Source organism: Dothidotthia symphoricarpi, assembly GCF_010015815.1.
Source record: "Dothidotthia symphoricarpi CBS 119687 unplaced genomic scaffold P153scaffold_11, whole genome shotgun sequence".
NCBI classification, from domain to species: domain Eukaryota; kingdom Fungi; phylum Ascomycota; class Dothideomycetes; order Pleosporales; family Dothidotthiaceae; genus Dothidotthia; species Dothidotthia symphoricarpi.
In genome coordinates this window covers 244,355-263,789 of record NW_022985018.1, presented here as the reverse complement: position 1 = coordinate 263,789, position 19,435 = coordinate 244,355, and the positions used below count along the sequence as shown (strand labels likewise).

General features: G+C 52.6%; 9 protein-coding genes across 9 annotated transcripts; 5 read left to right on the top strand and 4 right to left on the bottom strand.

The window, feature by feature from the left end:
* Positions 1-498: 498 nt before the first annotated feature.
* P153DRAFT_292468 (uncharacterized protein) lies at positions 499-2,856 on the bottom strand (the record flags this gene model as incomplete). Its single annotated transcript, XM_033663836.1, has 3 exons — positions 499-779; positions 840-1,255; positions 1,304-2,856. 3 exons carry the CDS (start codon positions 2,854-2,856, stop codon positions 499-501), a joined length of 2,250 nt encoding a protein of 749 aa, XP_033523163.1.
* Positions 2,857-3,888: 1,032 nt separating this feature from the next.
* On the top strand, positions 3,889-5,258 carry P153DRAFT_367120 (Abi-domain-containing protein). Its single transcript, XM_033668193.1, is given in 4 exon segments — positions 3,889-4,015; positions 4,033-4,037; positions 4,127-4,505; positions 4,554-5,258. The coding sequence occupies 2 exon segments, from the start codon at positions 4,368-4,370 to the stop codon at positions 5,076-5,078; spliced, it is 663 nt and encodes a 220-aa protein (XP_033523161.1). The 5' UTR covers positions 3,889-4,015; positions 4,033-4,037; positions 4,127-4,367; the 3' UTR covers positions 5,079-5,258.
* P153DRAFT_367121 (uncharacterized protein) lies at positions 3,934-4,623 on the top strand. The gene has a single exon (XM_033668194.1). The coding sequence runs from the start codon at positions 3,949-3,951 to the stop codon at positions 4,141-4,143; it is 195 nt and encodes a 64-aa protein (XP_033523162.1). The 5' UTR covers positions 3,934-3,948; the 3' UTR covers positions 4,144-4,623.
* On the bottom strand, positions 5,201-6,398 carry P153DRAFT_340982 (uracil-5--methyltransferase TRM9). The gene is made up of 3 exons (XM_033665903.1): positions 6,111-6,398; positions 5,925-6,049; positions 5,201-5,790 (listed from the first exon to the last, which is right to left on the bottom strand). The coding sequence occupies exons 1-3, from the start codon at positions 6,207-6,209 to the stop codon at positions 5,238-5,240; spliced, it is 777 nt and encodes a 258-aa protein (XP_033523160.1). The 5' UTR covers positions 6,210-6,398; the 3' UTR covers positions 5,201-5,237.
* P153DRAFT_25160 (uncharacterized protein) lies at positions 6,381-6,976 on the top strand. The gene is made up of 2 exons (XM_033662715.1): positions 6,381-6,608; positions 6,770-6,976. The coding sequence occupies exons 1-2, from the start codon at positions 6,494-6,496 to the stop codon at positions 6,895-6,897; spliced, it is 243 nt and encodes an 80-aa protein (XP_033523159.1). The 5' UTR covers positions 6,381-6,493; the 3' UTR covers positions 6,898-6,976.
* Positions 6,977-8,214: 1,238 nt separating this feature from the next.
* P153DRAFT_367117 (glycoside hydrolase family 43 protein) lies at positions 8,215-10,448 on the top strand. Its single transcript, XM_033668192.1, has 2 exons — positions 8,215-8,553; positions 8,608-10,448. Exons 1-2 carry the CDS (start codon positions 8,400-8,402, stop codon positions 9,993-9,995), a joined length of 1,542 nt encoding a protein of 513 aa, XP_033523158.1. The 5' UTR covers positions 8,215-8,399; the 3' UTR covers positions 9,996-10,448.
* A 391-nt stretch (positions 10,449-10,839) lies between these two features.
* P153DRAFT_385975 (uncharacterized protein) lies at positions 10,840-12,349 on the bottom strand (the record flags this gene model as incomplete). Its single annotated transcript, XM_033670479.1, has 5 exons — positions 10,840-10,958; positions 11,032-11,413; positions 11,470-11,504; positions 11,552-12,079; positions 12,130-12,349. The coding sequence occupies 5 exons, from the start codon at positions 12,347-12,349 to the stop codon at positions 10,840-10,842; spliced, it is 1,284 nt and encodes a 427-aa protein (XP_033523157.1).
* A 435-nt stretch (positions 12,350-12,784) lies between these two features.
* On the bottom strand, positions 12,785-14,753 carry P153DRAFT_385974 (Krr1-domain-containing protein; the record flags this gene model as incomplete). The annotated part of the gene is made up of 2 exons (XM_033670478.1): positions 12,785-14,484; positions 14,534-14,753. The coding sequence occupies 2 exons, from the start codon at positions 14,751-14,753 to the stop codon at positions 12,785-12,787; spliced, it is 1,920 nt and encodes a 639-aa protein (XP_033523156.1).
* A 140-nt stretch (positions 14,754-14,893) lies between these two features.
* P153DRAFT_340969 (uncharacterized protein) lies at positions 14,894-19,249 on the top strand (the record flags this gene model as incomplete). Its single annotated transcript, XM_033665902.1, has 3 exons — positions 14,894-15,078; positions 15,132-18,836; positions 18,916-19,249. Exons 1-3 carry the CDS (start codon positions 15,017-15,019, stop codon positions 19,247-19,249), a joined length of 4,101 nt encoding a protein of 1,366 aa, XP_033523155.1. The 5' UTR covers positions 14,894-15,016.
* Positions 19,250-19,435: the final 186 nt, after the last annotated feature.

Here is a 19,435-nt window from a genome sequence, read left to right as displayed (position 1 = left end):
GCCTGAAACTACAATTATCAAGTCAAGGGTCAAGCACGGCCTCTGTCGCCTCCAGATCTTGACCATTATCCAAGCGTGCTTGTAGACCCCTGATCTTTTCGTGCGCGAACACCCAAAAAAGCAACGCTGGTACTAAGAAAAAGCCTTCGGCCAGCTGTAGTCAAATGACGACAATGGCGCTGCAGAAGTAAAAGAATGCTCGCTGTGCAATGAATGCGCCGAATAGATGATTGTATATAGATCGCTACTCCAAATCAGAAACTCGCCGTATTCCAACTTGTGAGGGTATAGCGCCGCGAAAACATAAAACAGGGCGTAGATGGCATGATTAGTCGTAAGTGATTCATTATGAGAGCTCCGGTAGGAGCCGTGTGTCGCGGTACGATGCGGCGCGTTTGGATTCGAGGTTGATATTTTGTAAGAAGACGTAGGCAGACGGAGATGGTTCGATGATGGGTGGTAAGCCTTCGCAGCGGTGAAACATGGTATTCAAGATGGCTAATTCATTCGGGTAATGAGGATTGCCAATGCGATCTGCATCTTGTTAGAGAAGAACACCGGCTCAAGCATTAGACATGAACTCACGATCACTCCAATGAGGAGCGTCCCAACACCAGACATGACACGGTTGAGATTGCGCCACCACCTCGCCTTCTGGAAAGCCTTATCGTCAACATGCCTGAATTGCTGGGCGAACTGTTGCTCGAGGTCCAATTGACTGGGCATGTCTACCAGAGCGGGATCGACAGGTAGAGGCAAGAAAGCTGCGATAATCCACGCTGATGTTTGCATTAGCACTCTCGTTCAAACGCGCCCTTCGATTACAGGAAAATACGTACCCAGAGGAAAGATAAATCCTAGGCAGAAGAATAGTATCTGCCTGTTTTGACGACTGAAGAGTGTTTTCCCCAGATCGGCATCGAGGGAGGGAGCTTTCCACATGCTATAAAGCTGGCCTCTGTTATCTGATCGCAAGTGCGGTGTCGAAAAGCGGCTCAAGCGTGTCAATTGGCCATCTGGTCCGAGGACATAGTAATCCCCTTCCATGGGCTGCGCGTCCTCGGGAAAAGACACGGAGTCAGTCCGTGAACTTCGATCGCGGGGTCGGTTGCGTGGTCGATGGATATTTGATGCAAAGTTGCTTTCCGAAGGCGTACGCGTCCGCCCGCTGTGCGATGTCCCTAATCGTATGCTGCCTGAAGACTCAGATTCGGGACCAGCTATGGAAATTCGTTCTCCTCGTTGGTAGTATGCCCTGTTTGGTTGTTAGTTGTGTCACGATCGGAACTCGGCTCAAACGTACTTTGCCCACGCTGGAATGTTGTTGGCAATGAAACCCGACATATCAGATTGCGACGAGCCTGGCCGGGACGAGCTCGTAGACCCAGCGTCACTGTTTTGTCTTCGCAAATATCCCGATGTCTTCATCCGGAGCGGAGCGGACGGTGGCAATGGGGAGATGGTGTCGAGATGCTCATTGTTGTAATCCTTCTCTTCACTAGGGTGACGATGCATTGGAGATGTGGGCGAGAACAACGGCAGGGGAACTGGCGAAAACTCCGAGCTGTCCGAGGAGACGTAATCTGAAGATGTGTTTGTGCTTCCAACCGTCTGACCCCTTCTCCGCATGACAACAGTCCGACCGTTCCCAGCAATGCTGTCTTGGGACTGCGATCTTGCGCCAAACGACCGCGAGGCTCTTGCAATGGATCGCGAGTCACGCTCGGACAGGGAGGGTATCGTGGAAAGCGTAGAGCTCCATTGGTGTCCATATCCGCGATCGGTCATTCGGGGAATGATATCGGGTGTGTTCTGATCGGCTAGCAAGTTGGTGCTTGACGGTGAGCTGATCACGGAATTGTTGAATCGGACTCCACTAGTAAAGGTAGCCGTCTGTGCTTCATGAAGAGATGGTGATGCGGTAATGGTCGATAGCGATGGTTCGATGCTAGTAGATGAAATATCAGAAAATGCAAACGACTCGACGGACGGCTTGTATACAGGTTGTCGATGGTGAATGTCACTAGAGTACGCAGGCTCCCCTGTTTCGGATCCAGAAGATGGGGTTTGTCTGTGGCCTTGCGATAACGGTCGACTGACAGGCGTCGAGTCACCGTCATTACTGAATCGGGTTGGCGAGGCAAGAGGAGTGCTTGAGGCAAACGATGCGTCAGATGCCGCTTGTGATGATGCGCGTGTACGACTGGCAACTGACTCTCCACCTGACAATGAAGGCGGCACTGCACGAATAGTGGGCTTTGGAGGAGCAGAAGAGTCTTCTTCTTGAAGTACCTCCAGGCCCTTCTCAAAGTCGCTTAATTCAGGTGGAGGAGATGAAGGGAGTGTGCTCGTGCTCGCTTGGGAAAACCTCTCACGAGAGAAGCGGAATGAGGGGGGCGTGAAGGAGGATGCGACAAGGGTATCAGCCTCCGAGTTGCTAGTCGACGCCGAATGTCTTGAGGCTTTCTTGCGTTGTGGTAGGGGTGTCTGGGGCTCGAGGGATTTGGTGGCCTCGAACTTTGCAATGGCATTGGCGACCTTACTGCTACTTGAAACACGAGATGCCGGCTGCTCAAACGCGTACCCCGGCGCATGACGGGGAGGGGGCAGTATCTGCGAGGGTTCGCTAGGTATTGGAAATTTGGAGTACACTTCGTTGTCACCGACTATGCGAATGGTTGGGGCCGCCGCTCGATTGCTCTGCGAGTTTGAGCGCTCATGTAGTGGTTTTCGAGTGGGCGAGGCGGGTCTTGATGTGGAAGTCGGCAGAGAGAATTTTGGAGCTTGCGCGAGTGGAGACGAAATGGAAGACTGTGATGCGGTTGCGCGACGATGTGAACCGGGCCTCGAAGACATGCTGTGGTGTGATGTGGTACCGCGTGCGACGGGATCTGAGGTGTTGAATGCGAGCGGGTAAGCTGAAACCGATCATTAAGGATAAAGATGGAGCTATGGGAAACGAAAGAATAGAACGCGCGGGGACGTTTGGTCAAAAGAGTGACAAGAAGGCTACAAAAACATATCAAAAGAGTGTCGGATACGGGCCAGCGGGCATTAGAGGGCTAAAGACTCGAGAAAAGAAGAGGTCGAGGAGTGGTCTGGGGACGGCGGTGGTTAAGCCCCCAGGAGTCGCCGGCCGGGCTGTCGGACCCAAAGAAGTTCGCTGCTGTTGCAATGCACGTTCGTGCTGCAAGGTGCGTGCTGTGTCTACTAGCCCGCCCAGATCCCGGCAGCCGAACCACGAGCCACAAATTGCTTCTTGCTGCTGGACACTTTGGGCTCTTTCGAGTCACCCTGCTGGCAATCCGTTGATGACCTGCTACGAGCCACAGGGCCGTTCCAGTGGGCTTTGGTGATGCGCTCAGGGAACCCCCCGTTGTCGCTAGTGATTCCTTGTCGAAAGGTCGGTCCAGGCTGCGACGCGCTTGTGGGCTGTCGCGAAATGAGAGGAAGCTTTAAGCAGCGCGCGGCGAGCCAGTGACGTGTAAACACGGGCCGTTGGAAGGCCTCCCCAGTTTGTCACTGGATGGAGGCGGCGTGGGCTGCAGGGATGCGCGAAACGGGAGCAGGCTGAGATGAATCGACGCGAGCCTGCGCACGTGATTGGATGCTTGTTTGCAAGCTGCAGCAGGCGGTGCGAGAGTTTATCGATAGAGACGTCAGCGCACACTGGCATATATGTCGGCAGCCGTCTATTTTTGTGCCCTGCACTCTTCAGGAGCTTGCCCGTAGTCTCCAGGAGTGCGTGTAACTTGTAACAGCCAGAGCGCGCGCAATGCCGCCGCCCACCAAAGGCTGGCGGGACGGGCTTAACGCCCTTCGTGAAATGTACAGCACACGCGGTGAGTCGCGTCCATTGGCCTGTGTCCTCCCTTGCACTTCAGACCTCTTTAAACGCCTGCTTGAGACTGCGCTTTCCATTTGCTAGCCTCCACCTTGTGTCTGACCATGAAGTCTAACCTGTCGCCAGTCGCCAAAGCGCCCGTCATCTCTACCAACACTGCGGCTCTGTTGTCGGTGCGTTTCAAGATGCTGTCCCCCCACCCCCCACCGTATACTCCTCGTCCTATCGTTCGCCACACCTTGCAACATATCAAACCCCATACTAATAATACCCGTGCCCGCAGACTGCCTATGTACTGATCTACGTGGTGCCGTTCTACTTGTCGTCTGCGACGCGACCCTCGCCCACTCTCACACGAGATGCACCCTCTGCGATACGTGCGAGGACAAACTCAGTAAAACTCTCGACCCTGGTGTGCTTCGCTCTTACCGCTTTCGTGTTGCATCGGCATGATGTATCGGTCCAAGAGATGCTCAACCTGCTCGGCTTCTGGCCGATCTCCCCTCTCGATACAGCACGAACGATGCTCCTCGTGACTATCCTCTTTGCAGGGCCCATCTTCGAGCAAGGGATCGTGGATGGAGCCATCAAGGATTGGGTGAAGTTGAAGGGAGTTCACGAGACACTGAGTAGCTGGATTGGCTATAGAGCCTTCATCGTCGTATGTCACTACTAACATGCAGACATGCGTTGGTGCTGACCACCATAGGGCCCCGTCAGTGAAGAGCTTGTCTGGCGCTCTTTCATGATTCCGCTCCACGTGCTGGCCCATTTCTCCGCAAAGCAAATCGTCTTCCTCACGCCACTGTACTTTGGAATTGCGCACGTTCATCACCTCTACGAATTCCGCATCACACATGCAGAAGTCCCATTCTTCGTCACTCTTCTGCGCTCCCTCTTCCAATTCACATACACCTCGCTGTTTGGATTCTTCGCGGCTTTTGTCTTCATTCGGACAGGGAACGTCTATACGTGCATTCTAGCTCATACCTTCTGCAACTGGATGGGGTTACCGCGATTCTATGGCCGTGTAGGCGTCGAAGCTGGCGTGCCGATTGGTCCTCCGGATGTCAATAAGAAGGATGACGGCGAGAAGGTCGTACCTAGCGTTCACGGGAAGGGTATCGCTTGGACGTTGGCCTATTATGTCATCCTTGTAGCTGGAGCTGTCGGATTTTACTACCAACTGTTCCCGCTAACAGAGAGCACGCATGCTCTGAAAGTCGTATCGTAGCGAAAGTAGCGAGATGACAATCTGCTCGACATAAAAAGCAAAAAGTTCGTCTATCGAATTTCTACACGAACAGAAGAATGAACAGACACGGGCAATATGTAAAATGTAAAAGTTATCTTTTTGCGTATTTTCAAGATGAGGGTTTCGTTCTACACTTGCTCACTTGAGTCTGGTGATCGCCCACCAATTATCCTTCTCGTACCCACACTCCACTACGATGCCCCCAGCTTCTTCAACATCCCGCTCCAATTCGCCCTTCCTATACAGATGATAGTATCTCAGATACGTCTTGTCGCCTCCTGCTTCCTTCTCCCGCTGACCTTCTCCTTGCCCTTCTCCGTCCTCTCCGCGCCCAGGCCCTTCTTCCTTCTTCCGCCTCGGTCCCTTCTCTTTCTTCCCTTTCAAAACCCACGGTACCATAACATCCTGCTCATGCCCCTCATCCCACCCCCTGCGACTATCTTTCTGCTCAAGCGCCCACACATAGATCAATGCCCTCCCCCCATCTTGCAGTAAAGGACTCGACGGCCGCAAAACTTCCAAGATACACCGCACAGCTTCTACCCGCCGTGCGGGCGTAGACAAGTGATGAATGACTGCAATTGAGATAGCAAAGTCGAACACCCCACGTGGATGTGGGAGGGACAAGTTATCCGCCACGACGCTGTCATGCGGTTCGTGCTGGCGGGCGATTTTGACGAGATTTGTTGATCTAGTGTGAGATATCAGCATGCAATCTCCTTTCTTGCGTAGTAACTATGCATGAAAAATACAAAATAAAACCCAGCGACGTAGATATAAGCAAGAACATGAACACGAACAGTTTGCAAAAAAAAAAAGACCTACCGATCACTCCCCACCAAAAACACCTTCTTATTCACCGCCAGGTACTTCCCGTTCCCACACCCCACATCTGCACCCACCGCCCCATCGGGCAGCTCTTTGAGAAACCTCTCGACTATCGGCCATGGCTATGTTGCAGCAGGAATTAGTCACTCGGTCCTTTCTTGCAACATGTCGCGTGACGCACACCTTGTAGCGCGTAGAGGAGAAGTGCGATGCGATCTCCTCGTAGACAGAGTGCACATGTTGAGCCTCGTAGGAGGCGCCGTCAGCGTCTGTAGAGGCCATAATTTGCGCCGTGTGGTGGGTGTTGGAAGGGAGTTTTTGACGTGTGTAAGCCAATGAGGGGTAGAGACTGGGTTGGCTAGTGGGGGTTGCGAGGAGAGGATTTCAAGGGGAGGCACGACGTTCTGTTTTCCATCTTGCTGTCCGAAAGATTACAACGGATTGTTTTTCTTCGCGGAGCCTTGCTGCATATATATATTTCGTATTGCCGTTGCTGTTGGCGGGGTGACGCGCTCGTGGAGAAGGGAAAGCTCACGTAGAGACACGCGACGCGTTGCGTTGCGATCATGCTTGTTCTTCAACGGGCGGGATGTATGCACAGAACTCCTTGTAGAGAGCTACGACTCGCCCGAAAAAGTGAATTGGGCGTGCTCGTGTTCGCGATGTTTCAGAGAACAAAAGGTACGCTGCGAAATGCCCCGATTGTGGACGTGCAACATCGGGCAGGAGACTTTTTCCACACAGGTATGCAGGCGACAGTGACACGGTTGCTATGGGAGAGGGGTGAATTTACTTGTTCTCATTTCTGAATAAGACTCGGGAGAGAATGCTAATATCTCCAGTCCTGGGCAGTTATTGTTGCTTGCTCATTTGCTGGCGAGATGCCATATTCGTTCTCAATCTAGGGCCATGTGATGATATTGCTGTCTTTATAGGTCCGGGGGAGAGGTATGTACACCTAGTTCTTTAGTAGTTGACTTGTGAATATTTAGTAATGATTTGATTATGTCGCCATTTATGTTCTTTTATGTGATCTAAAAAAGGCTGGATACTGAAACCGTGCGGGCAAATCTTGTATATAAAACGCATATGCGAATCATCGATCATTGAACAGACTGATAATCGTACCAGCTTTCCAGTGTCAATTACTAAGTAACCACATTCACCTATCACTTTAGCTGACACACACCTGTAAATGCGTATTCGTTCTCAGTCAGTGAGAGTTGGCCCGTCGTTAGAGATCAAGTCAGATCTGCTAGACGAGACGTTATAGAGCAATACATCTGAAGTTTCTGGTTACATTGTCAAAGCCATCTCAGTGAGTTCTGGCTTTCTCGAAATGTCACAGCAGAGATCCAGAATACTGGCAGTTAGTACTACATATGTAAAGCGTTAGTTCGTTGAACTACTTACGTTGATTTCATGAATCTTCACAAGAAGACTTTTAGAAGGAGGCAAAAGGTTCATGGCGATAAGTCTATGCGCCCCAATTCCGTCCTCCTATTCTTGTAGGATCAGATATCACATCAATAGCAATAGAAAATCCGAGGATCAAATAGACAATTGTTAGTACAGATTCTATAACCCTTCAATCACAACATTCTCAAGCACATTCGTGTGCTTTCAGATAATCTTGAATGCGGCGTAGGAATGGGTTCAATTTCCAGACTAACCGTAGAAGAAAACAACAGTTGGATGGGATTTGATAATGGTCTTCTCATGAACTCTCATCTGGACGAGAACCAGACAAAGATGAAGTGCTAGGATGATGTACCTCGGTCACAGAGCGATTATGCACATGGAGCGAGGAGAACTTGTCGAGGTAGAGATGGTACTATAGTTTGACACGGATCGGATGATGTAGGGTTATAAGTTGCTAGTGCCCATTAGAGAAGAAGGAGCAATGTGGTATAGCAGGTGCCGACGTATTTGGAAAAATATTGTTTGTTCTGTGTAACCCATATCGATTCTTTCACCTGATAAATTACACTTTGCTGGCATTCATTACTAAAAAGCCTGCAAGCTATTTTCCATGAACCCAACATGACATAGATATTTCGACCGTCGCCAACTCTCACTATGGCACATCTCCCGAACAATCCGACCTGCACGGCCTCGGCATGATCAGCGGGAGGGGGAATGCACAAGATCAGCGAATGGATAAACGTATGCAGTGCTAGGTATGACCAACGTGCAAATCTCGTGCGAACACATGTTCCGAAAAAACATGAGATCCGGGGTAACAAGTCTTGCGATAACACCCGATCGTCATACCACCTCACCTCGAATCAACCACGCATGCAGACTCACCCCCGCATTTCCCATTCATCCGGCTCGTTGGAAAGATGTAGCGAGCTGTGGAGTAGGTTACAACCGCCTTGATTCGATTTCGCGGTGCTCAAGATATATTTCAAGTGTGCTTGCATCAGTCTTTTTTTCTTGTCTTCTTGTACGGTCTTCTATTTCGACAAAATGAATACACTCAATCCCATCATCCCTGGCTTCTCGCCTGATCCTTCGCTCGTCCTGGTCGATGGGACGTATTTCCTCGTAAACTCCTCATTCCACATGTACCCTGGTCTGCCTATATACACCTCGCAGGATCTCGTGCACTGGAAACAAATCGGTAGACTCCATGCTCCAAACATCTGTACGATCTTTTGCTAACCTCAACCCCAAGGAAATGCGATCGACCGCCCCTCACAACTCAGCCTGAAAAAGTCGTCAACATTCGTTCATGTGGTTGGTGAGAGTGATGGTTTGGTCGCAACAGGCGGTCTCTACGCACCCACCCTCCGCCACAACAATGGAACTTTTTACATTGTCTGTACAAACCTGATACACCACACAAATGGTGCTCCACCAGTCATGTCCAACTTCATCATCTCGACTACAGACATCTGGGGCGGGAAATGGAGCGACCCCATCCCCTTTGATTTCTATGGAATCGATCCTAGCCTCTTCTTCGACGCCGATGGAAAGAGCTTCATCTGTGGGTCTGCGTACCCTGGCCCATCGACCAGAATCGCTCTTTTCGAGATCGATCTCGCCACAGGGAAGAAGTTGAGCAAAGAAATCGACATCTGGACTGGCACCGGTGGCATCTACCCCGAGGGACCGCATATATATTTCCACAACACGTTTTACTATGTGATGGTTGCTGAGGGAGGTACGCTTGAAGATCACATGGTGACAATGGCGAGGAGCAAAGACATATGGGGTCCGTATGAAAGTTGTCCGAGAAACCCGGTACTGACAGCGAGGGGGACGGACGAGTATGTGCAGTGTACGGGACATTGTGAGGCGTTTGAAGATCAACAGGGCGGGTGGTGGGGCTTTTGTTTGGGAATCAGAATGAAAAAGAAAGACGAAGGCAGATATGTGCTCGGTCGCGAGACATTCCTTACAAAAGGAAACTGGAGCGAAGATGGCTGGCTCGAGTTTGACCGCGTAAAGATGGACCTGAAAATCCCCGGAGTAAAAGTGAAAGAAGAGCAGAGACTGACTGCAGCGCCGGGTGTTGACTTCCTGTACATCCGCGATCCGGAACTATCGTACTACAGCATCTCAGACGACTGCAAGAACTTCGAACTCACCTCGTCGCCTTTCGATCTCGACACGCCTGAACATTCACCTACGTTCCTCGGAAAACGCCAGCGTCAGCTAAACGGCACAAGCAGTGTCACTATCACGAATCTCCAGCAAGTAGGTAGCAATCGCGATCACTGCGCTGGTCTTGCCGTCTACAAGGACGAATATCGTTTCCTTAGAATCTGCTATTCCCCATGGACGTCAACCATAGCTTTCGAAGTGCGCAACAAAGTAAGTGCTATTAATCGGTCTTTGGTGCACCGCATTCGTGGCTCTCCGAACACACTGCGCCTTGTTTTGAAGTACACGGACATGGAGTATGAAGCTTCATACAGCGTCGACGGCGCAAAGAGCATAGTATCGGGCACAGCTGATACGATGGATCTGAGCGAGATGGACTTTGTGGGGCCGATCATTGGGCTTTTCGTGACAGGAGAGGGTGGCGAGGTGTGTTTCAAAGACTTTGAGGTCGCCTAGGTGTCGATGTGGTGTGATGGGATTCGGGTGGTTGGAGATGGGGCTGGGGAAAGGTGTTGTGAGGGGTAAATATCTAGCGTGATCCTTAGTCATGCACGCGTCTGGGGAATGCGGAGAACCTTTTGCGTCTTCACACCACCGCACACAACGTAATCTGGCCTTAACGGCGTATACAACACGAGATCATGCGATTTGTGGATGATGGATATCTTAGCTTTAGTGAGCTTGCGACAGCAATATGATCAACTTGGCAAGATTGCGTGAACAAGTCGTCATGTTCGCCGACCAGGATCGACCGCTTTCATCATCATCATCATCATCCCATCCTCGTGCATATGTATGCCACTGTTCACCTCCCGCTTTCGTCCACTTCTCCGCATTCTCATACTACCTAGCATACAAGAACCAACGGTGTAATGATAAGAAACAAGGAAGTATGATAATAACGACGTGCGGAACATATCAGGCTGAACAGACATTTCGACGTTCATGGTCTCAAAAAGTACAACGTTAACGACAATGCCTCTTGGGAGTAGGTACCAGACAAGGCTCAGTTTTGAATCACACCAGCACAAGGGAGATACATGTAAAATATGACACCACGGAACAAACATATATTTTCGTAACCATGCCAGGTACTTTGATTCGATGTTCGAAGAGCTCTTCACTACGTTTTCTGTGCTCACCCGTCCTTACACAGAGATGTTCTGCCTGGCGCCATCGATTCGTAGTCAAAACACTGAAGCCTGAAACATCTTCACAGTGTCTTGATCATCCTGTTCTACTCTGCTAATGACATACTTCGATAACTCCTGCAAACCTTGAAATGCCTAACCATCAATTTCTAGAACCTTGCAACGTGATATCCACCGTACTCCTTCACCAGATCACAGAGGGTACGGAACTCGCGAAGCGGACCGTTAGGGTTGGTGAGGCCAACGGTAGGGACAGGGTCAGAGTCAGCTAACTTAGTGGTTAGTGAAGCTCCACAGCGAAAAAACAGCGGTTGAATCAAATGGCTCAAAAACGGACTTACCTTTACGCCCATCACCATGTCCGATGAAAATGACGTTGGGTTTCACTTCTTCCTCCTCAGTCTCATCAATCTGCGCGACGGATTTCACAAGACCGAAGTCTCCAGAGATGCCACTAGGCTCTTCGTACATCTTGAAGAAAGGTAGACCGTTTTCCTTGTACGTCTCGGCGTTGGGAGGCTTCGAAGGAGGAGCGTCGCCAGTCACAGCTTTATAGACGGCGGCGTTGAGAATTTGTACGTTAAAGACTGTAGTACGATCTGACAGCCAGCCCTCGCCGTTCTTGTCAGCTTTTATCACCTGTTGGATCTTTCCCCCAGCTGCAACCGTCATCTCGTATCCGCCGCCGCCTTGGAGGCGAAATACCAAGTGCATCATGGATTCCTATTGGAAACATGAGAAAAGTCAAGTGTAACAAAAGCATAAAAGACTCAACATACCGAACCGATATTATAATCAGCGAGTGTCCTGTAATCTTATGTAAATCAGTAGAATTCGGTCAGGGACTCAACCCAGACTTACCTTCTAGCTGCTTGCCTGCAAAGATGAGTCGTTGCTCGTCTGGCGGATGGCCTTCCTGGTGGCAGATCATGGCTTTCAGAGTGTTTATTGACGCATCCTTGCGGGTTTTCAACGTAATGACATCGCCATAGATCGACTTGACATAGATAATGTGTCCGTATTCTGGCCTGGACAGCACAACTGGCCTCTGATACGGCTTGTACGGCGTGACTTCGATTTGAATACCACCTGCAGCGTCCCTACCCGTCACCTGATGCTCGACAGAGTGTCTACTGCCGAATGGCATGCTGACAAATTGACGGACAGTACCGTCGGAAGCTGCGATACCATCAAGCCAGCGCTGTCCGGGGACGACGATGTAGTCCTGGAGACTTGACTGGTTGGCTTGTTTCTGCTGGCGACGAAGTCGCGTACTCGCATCCTCGACTGCAGACTCACCCGAAATCGCGTTGACACCACCGACGTAGATCTTAATCAGGTAGGCTTGTCGCTTGTCGACTGTGAAGTCGATCCACATAGCTTCTGACTCTAAGTAGCGTTATTATCGCTTGTTCTTATGGTGAAGTTGTATTACTTACGGTGCATGGGGAAGAACACCCCTCCCTTCGCACTCATCGCAGCAGGGAGCTTGTTAACGTGTTGAGAAACAGGCTTGATAGGAAATGCGCCCAGGTTTGGTGGCAGGAAGGACGTTTGATTGTTGTCCGGGACGCGGATCGTGCGTTGGAAAGAGATCTTAAGGTCGTTGTTGACGATAACGCAGTCGTTCTTCAGCTCCATGCTAAGTGCGTTGGCCATGATGACGACTGAGCAAGGCGTGTAGTGGAGTGAGGAAGTATGGCGAGGGACGGAGACAAAGGGTTGGAAAGAGTAAGGCGGTACAAGAACGAACTCAAGCTCGCTTCAGAACGGGAGAATGAGAGTACGAGAAAAGTCAGGAGTGAGAGAGAAGTGAGATGGATCGAGTCTAAGCGAGAATAGAGTAGAGTAAAAGTGACAGCAAGCATGCCATCCGTGGAAGGCACGATCACGACTCCGCAGAGACGACCTCAGTACCCATACAAGCAGCAAGAGCCCCACGACAAAGGTAAACATCCGCGACTTGACATTCATCATCCGATGCATCTCTCAAGCGAAACGACACGCATGTTACAAATCTTTTAGGCCATCCAACTAACCACGAGGAAGAAAGTTCAATCGTGATGTAACGATATAAACACTCTCAACACGCACTCACGCCTCCACAGCACCAGCCTTCCTCTTACGACTCCTCTTCTTCTTCTTCTTATCCCCCTCGACGACATTCTCCTCACCCTTCCCACTCTGCGCAACCTCCTCGCCAAGCAAGTTCTCAAAGCCGCCCTTGGGCCCATCCGCATCGCCAAACGTATCCTGTCTCCACTGCCTCAGCCTCGCCTTCTTGCTCAAGTGTTTCTTGTCCTTCTTCTTCTTCTCTGGATCTCTAAACGCGGCCAATTTCTTCAAGCCGGCAAAGTCGTTCAGCTGCTTGTCATCCGCAAGTAAGATGTCGCGAGCCGTGAGGCCAAAAGTCGTGGGTGATGTTTCGCGGTAGCGGAACCTGGCGGGGGCTTTTGCTTTCGCGGCGAGCGAGGCTTCGTACTCGAGGGTGGAGTCGACGAGGTTCTCGATGAGGCGGCGATCGCGGCGGGCGGAGGATTTGGCTTCGGCGCGCTCTTGCTTGCGTTTCTTGGTGGATTTAGCGGCTGGGGCATCGGCCTCGTCTTCTTGATCGTCTGCAGCGTCTTCGTTGTCTGATGAAAGTGTAAATGCGGGCTCCTTTTTTTCTTCTTCTTCCTCCTCTTCTTCTTCGTCGTCGTCGTCCTTGAAATCTGGAACAAGATCCTTGATGTCGATGTCGTCGTCAAACTTGGGCTTCTTGGGCTTCTTCTTGTTCTTGATCTTCTCGTCCTCGCTTTCTGCCGCGGCGTCGCCCTCGTCGTAGTATGCGTCACCGAAGCGCTTCTGCATCTCAGCGTCCCATCGCTCGTCTGACCAGTCCCCCTCCAACACTTCCTTCCACTCGTCTATCTGGAAGTCCCTGCCGCTCAAGCCGCCGATCTTGCGTATCTGCTGGACTTTTTGCTCCATGTCGTCGATCTTGAGCTTACGCAGACGCGCCAAGCCTGCTTCTTTTTCCTGTCGCTCTGCTTCTCGCTTGGCTCTAGCAGCATCGCGGGCCTTGCGACGACCGTTTACGTCATCGCGACGGACAGTGGTGGTGGCTACGACGTCACGGGCGTAGGTGGTGATCTTCTCGTTAGCGCCAGCTGTGTTCTCGAAATACAGATTGTATGAGTTCTCCCACTCGTCAGCGGCAGCCTCCTCTTCCTCGTCGTCGGACTGCAGCGGTTGGAAGCGGGAAGCTCCACTTGGAACCCAGGCGCGCGAGGCCATGAAATTGGAGAGGAACGTCTCAGGGTCGTGTTCGGCCTTCTCAACGTCTTCGACGGTGATCTTGACGCGGTCCTTCTTGCTCGCAGCAGGTTTTGGTTTGGCGACCAGGAAGTCGTCGTCCTCCTCGTCGGCAGCGGCGTGCATCTCCTTGACCAGGTTTCGTCTGACCTCCTCCTGCTCCTGCGCGTACGTCTGGGGCGGCGCATCCTCTTCGTCCTCGCCGGGAATCTTGCCCTCCAGTAGGTTCTTGGTGTGGTATTGCCTCAGCGTCATCGACTCGTTCTTCTCCGTGCCCTCTGCTTGGCCCTCATCCTCGGCGGGGTCGCGGTAGAACTTGACGTCTTTGTTGTAGATGCGGGGGTCCTTGGAGCGCAGGGCTTGCAGGGTAGCAGTGACTTCGTCGTCGAGAGCCTCGTCGAGCAGCTCGGCCGCGTCGTCCTCCTCCACGCCTTCCTCGGAATCTTCCGAGTCGTCGTCGCCATTTTGGGGTGCCTTGCCTTTGCCGTACTTCTCCTCCACTGTGAAGGGTTAGCTACGCTCATCGAGGGCGATTAGCGGTCTACATACGCCTATGCTGCTCTGCGCGCTTGTTGTTGTGTTCGAATCGACGCGCAAACTCCTCGTTGACCTTCAATGTCACGCCGCCCGCATCTCCATCCGAGCCCTCATCGTCTGTGTTATCGAGCAGCTTTGCCTTCTTGGCGGGTCGTTTGTCGTGTGTTTTGGAGTGCGCAGACTCGTCGTTCAATTCGCGCTTGGCGCCGTTCTTCTCTTTGGTCCTGGCCATGTTTGTTGGAGTCGTGGGTGAGAGTGATTGATAGGCAGGTCTGGCTTCCACAAAAATTTCGGCAGCCAGGCACGCTAAAGTGGACCCTGGCCTCCCTGACGTCGACCCACCGGCGGACCACCGAAAGCACCGCAAGTCGTGTCTCCCGCCATGTGTTGATAGTCTCAGTCTTAATCTTAATGTCTGCTTCTCTTTGGCCTTTGTTATAGATACCCCCTTTGCTAGACCATCCATAGCCATTTGCAGTTTGAGCGAACGGCAGCATGGCCGAGGAGACGGCGCAACAGCCCGTCCTGGAGCCCGTATCGAAGCCACTGACGCTGATGTATGTCGACACAAGCCCCGTACACGCCGTCCGAGACTCACCAGCGCATACAGTCCCGTCGTGATCAAGGAAGCCGCCCTCGACTCGCCCACGTTCCGCGCGACCGCCGTGCACTTTGGCGACCAGATCGACCTCATAGAGCGCTGGCTCGACTCGTACATCCGCGCCACGTCGAAGCTCGCCGCCGAAGTCAACACGCTGCAGACGCTCGTCGACGCATACATCCAGACATCGCATCCGCCGCTGCAGCTGTCCGAGGCCGTCCTCGACCATGATTACACCGTCTTGGCGCTAAAGCGCTTCGGGGAGGGAGCACGCGAATTTTGGAACAGCACTCTGCGCAGCACCAAGCGAGCAGAGGCGACCGTCTGCGAGCCCCTGAGAGCGTTCCTGCAGACGGACCTGCGCATACTCAAGGAAGCGCGCAAGAACCTGCTCGAGTCACAACGATTGTTCGATGGCGCCATCTCGCGCTATGCAGGCCAGGTCAAGACGAAAGAGCCGTCGTCGCTCAGAGAAGACGCCTTCCAGCTGCACGAGGCGCGGCGGGCCTATCTGACGGCGAGCATGAACTTCTGCATGCTGGCGCCTCAGGTGCGCTTGACCCTGGACAAGCTGCTGGTCAAGGTCATTAGCGAGCAATGGCGCGATATGAAGGCTGCAGGGGAGGCCTCGAACAAGGGCTTGGCGCAGGGGACGGCTGATGTAGAACGCGTGCGGGGGTGGAGCAAGGAGATGGAGAATGGCGAGCGCGTCTTCAAGAGGGAGCTGCACTTGGCGAGGCAGCAGATCGAGGGTGCTGCAGAGGTGAGCGCACGCCCATCACGCGACCTGGACTCGTATGCAGCCTCGACTGTCCCCTATCTGGGCACACAGCCTTCTTCAGCGAACGCCCCAGCCCCTGCACCGCCGGACCCTGCCAACGAGAAGGCCGAGAAGCAAGGTTGGCTTTTCCAGCGCACAATCACGGGGAAGCCCGCTCGAACCTACTGGGTCAGGAGGTGGTTTTTCGTTAAGAACGGAATCTTTGGCTGGCTTACACAAGGCACCCGGTCTGGCGCCGTCGAAGAATCCGAGAAAATTGGCGTGCTACTCTGCGGCATCCGTCCAGCTGTCAGCGAAGAACGACGCTTCTGCTTCGAAGTCAAGACGAAAGACACCACCATCTCTCTTCAAGCCGAGACCCAAAACGACATCACGGAATGGATCGCTTCGTTCGAGGTGGCGAAACGCAAGGCCTTGGAGAACACAACTAGGGATATCAGCGCCCAGGATTCAAATGATGCTGCTTTTTCAATCAGTCCTCCCGTCGCCCCCGAATTTGCTGCCAAGACATCCGAAGGCCATATCACTAACCCTAGCGACGACGTTGGCCACCCCGACCGTGCAGAGGCCTCGCTCGCCGTTCATGGGGGTGACAGCTTGGCCGTGCGAGGTAGTGTAGACGTCCCTCGACGAAACACTACAGTCGACAGAGAGGGTGATGGTGGTCGACGAGATCACACTACCAGGATTATGGAGAAACTTGACCTGACAAGGAAGTCTACAGTCGTGCCCCAGCTAAGCGCAAGCAATCCTTCCTCCGCTGCCGGCGGCATAGCTAGTCTCATATCCGCAAGTCTCGCTTCTGCCAGCCATAACATTGTACAGGTCGGACAGATCTCAGCTCCTGCACATGGGCTTCCCGATACAAAACTTGTGTTGGGACAGACCCTTCCATATACTAGCCTCGCCCCATCAACTCTTGCAAATCCACCTGCACCAACAAACCTTAGTAAAGCCGCTGTGGCCGTCAGTGGAGAGCATGGCCTCGGTATTGGTCGCTCTGGCAACATGCCTGGCGGACTCATGGCCAATCTGTGGGGATCAGTAAACTGGGGATATGTCAACCATTTAGGAGGTGCAGAAGAACCCACAAGCCATGACCGCAGTCATTCTGGCCCTCCTACCCCGATAGAACGCCCATCAGCTGTTGAACCTTTCGACGAAAAGGCAGAGAAGGAAGCACCGTCTACTGCTTCTGAGAGTACCGTCCCACATGTCGCCGCTCATCGAAAGACGATAAGCTTGAGCGGTCCCATCCCATTGCAGAGCCAGAGACTGCCTGCACCCACAGAAGACTTTCCTAGCTATTATCCACTTGCTCTACGCATGCAAGATGCGCAGTTCCGCATTCTGTTCCCTACTGTACCGCGTTCAGAAAGAGTTGTATTGGTCTTCCGCGCCGTCTGGAATCCAACCGAGCAGCAGGAATTCCCTGGCCGTGTATACGTCACGGTGAAGAGAATCTACTTCTACAGCAATCACCTGGGCCTTGTCCTTGTCACGGACCTCAATATGGAGTCTATCGATGAGGTGACTGCTGCACCTGGAAAGGATTGTGACTTCCTCTTCCTCCATTTCAAGTCTGGCTCGAGAAGCGATGGAGCTACCAGAGTCACAATCAAGACTTTCCTCGAACCTCTAAAGCTGCTACAACGACGTCTCAACTTTCTTGTTCAGAATGCCACGCTGGAAGAATTTACTCTGAACGACGTGGTGAAGAAATTGATTAAGATGGAATCCGACGATACCCAGTATACAGCGGGCGAAGAGGGCTGGGAGGAAGTCTCTCCCGACACGCCTGTGGATGGAAGCTACGGCGGAAAGAACATCAAGACCAGTCTCCGAATCGATGGCAACTTATTCGGGCCGCCCAATGCTAACCTCTTGAGATCAGCTACCAAGTTCAAGTTGCCGGCACAGCCTGTTGTATTTGCTCCAACGGGAATGACACAAGTCGCCGTGGAGAAAGAATACGAAATCAGCGCAAAAGCACTCTTCCACATCCTCTTCGGCGACAAGAGCGCAGTATTCCAGCTGCTATACCGAGAACGATGGGCGTCGCGCGTAGTGCAGGGACCATGGGTAGCCGCAGACCAAAACCACCAACGCAGAGATTTTGAATATGAGGTTGCACAGCCCGCCAAAAACGGAGCCGTCATCATCAATGACTACCAGATCATCGAGGTCCTAAACGACCACCTTTGCTATGTCGTATCAGACAGGAAGACGCCATGGTACCTGCCCGGCCACGAGCGATTCGTGCTCCTCAGCAAGATCGTCATCACGCATGTCTCCAAGGCAAGGTGCAAACTGGCCATCCACATCAAAGTTGACTGGAAGCAAAACCCCCGGTTCGTGAAGAAACTCATAGAACGACAGGGCCTGCAGGACATGGAGCTCGAAGCCCAGGATCTCGTCGATGTCGTCAACGACCAGGTCGCGCGACTCGGGCACAACAAGAGCACGGGGAAAGTCACAAACGTCTTCGGACAAATCGGTATACAAACACAAGCCGTGCAGCTCACCACGCAAGACATACCGCCGCCTAACCGTCCGCGGAAATTCAAACTAAGACCCCAAACCACCACGTCCTTCATCCTGCAATACATCGGCAACATCGTCATCAGCATCCTGTCCACAGTCATGAGCTGGATACTCGCCATGATCGCCGGCCTGGGCAACATCATCTCAGCACACAAGCTACTCATCATCCTCCTGCTCGCCAGCGGGGGAGCAAACTTCTTCCTCACATCGAAGGACAGCTGGGCGTGGTGGAACGAGCGCAACGCCGCGAAATACATGTCGCGCCTCGGCGTCGGCCCAGGCACAAGTCTAACGCGCTCCGTCTACCTCCGCGACATAGAAGAATCCTTCCTTACGCCGAACGCAACAACGGGAATCGAGCTATCCATCCCGCTGGAGCACAATAAATGGTACGTCCCTCCCCACCTCACACCTCACACCTCACAAACGTATGCATGCAAGCATGTATAATCTAACCCCTACTCACAGCCACCAAACTTTCACAACACTCCTCCACAACCCTTCTGCCCACCCGTCTTCCTCCTCCCACGCAACACGCCGTCTCCATCGCACGCGCCAGAACCTCGGCACCCACCGCCACGATCTGCTCGTCGCGCTGCGTGTCGTGAACCGCATCGAGAAAGAGGTCGTGGAAGCAGAGTATGAGAACTGGCTGCGAGACGAGACCAAGAAGTGTGGGCGCGTTGGCGCGTTGCTTGAGGAGGGGAAGAAGGCGGATGGACATGTCGGCGAGTGGGTTAGGGGGTATTGCGGGGATTGCGAGAAGAGCTTGGAGGGCGTCGTGGGGCGGGGGTTGATGTGAGGTTTTGGGTGCAAGGCTGGGTAGAGATGGGAGATATGTATGTGTGTAGTTGGGTAATGGGATTGTTACACTTTGTGTTTGAGGAAATGTGAATCTAGCGAGGGGTAGTTGGGCACTGGTTCTTGAATCTACGCGACCGATTGGCCCGTATCACTTCGACACTCCTGTCAAAAACGGGTTGGACGC

What these genes read in the sequence shown, in the direction of transcription:
- P153DRAFT_367121 (XM_033668194.1), top strand. Translation starts at nt 3,949, where the DNA reads ATGAAGTCTAACCTGTCGCCAGTCGCCAAAGCGCCCGTCATCTCTACC.
- P153DRAFT_367120 (XM_033668193.1), top strand. Translation starts at nt 4,368, where the DNA reads ATGCTCCTCGTGACTATCCTCTTTGCAGGGCCCATCTTCGAGCAAGGG. An exon ending in GCTATAGAGCCTTCATCGTC is followed by an intron (nt 4,506 to 4,553) that starts GTATGTCACTAC and finishes TGACCACCATAG; the next exon opens with GGCCCCGTCAGTGAAGAGCT.
- P153DRAFT_340982 (XM_033665903.1), bottom strand. Translation starts at nt 6,209, where the DNA reads ATGGCCTCTACAGACGCTGACGGCGCCTCCTACGAGGCTCAACATGTG. An exon ending in TCTCCTCTACGCGCTACAAG is followed by an intron (nt 6,050 to 6,110) that starts GTGTGCGTCACG and finishes GCTGCAACATAG; the next exon opens with CCATGGCCGATAGTCGAGAG. An exon ending in TTTTTGGTGGGGAGTGATCG is followed by an intron (nt 5,791 to 5,924) that starts GTAGGTCTTTTT and finishes ATCTCACACTAG; the next exon opens with ATCAACAAATCTCGTCAAAA.
- P153DRAFT_25160 (XM_033662715.1), top strand. Translation starts at nt 6,494, where the DNA reads ATGCTTGTTCTTCAACGGGCGGGATGTATGCACAGAACTCCTTGTAGA. An exon ending in GATGTTTCAGAGAACAAAAG is followed by an intron (nt 6,609 to 6,769) that starts GTACGCTGCGAA and finishes TAATATCTCCAG; the next exon opens with TCCTGGGCAGTTATTGTTGC.
- P153DRAFT_367117 (XM_033668192.1), top strand. Translation starts at nt 8,400, where the DNA reads ATGAATACACTCAATCCCATCATCCCTGGCTTCTCGCCTGATCCTTCG. An exon ending in CGTGCACTGGAAACAAATCG is followed by an intron (nt 8,554 to 8,607) that starts GTAGACTCCATG and finishes CTCAACCCCAAG; the next exon opens with GAAATGCGATCGACCGCCCC.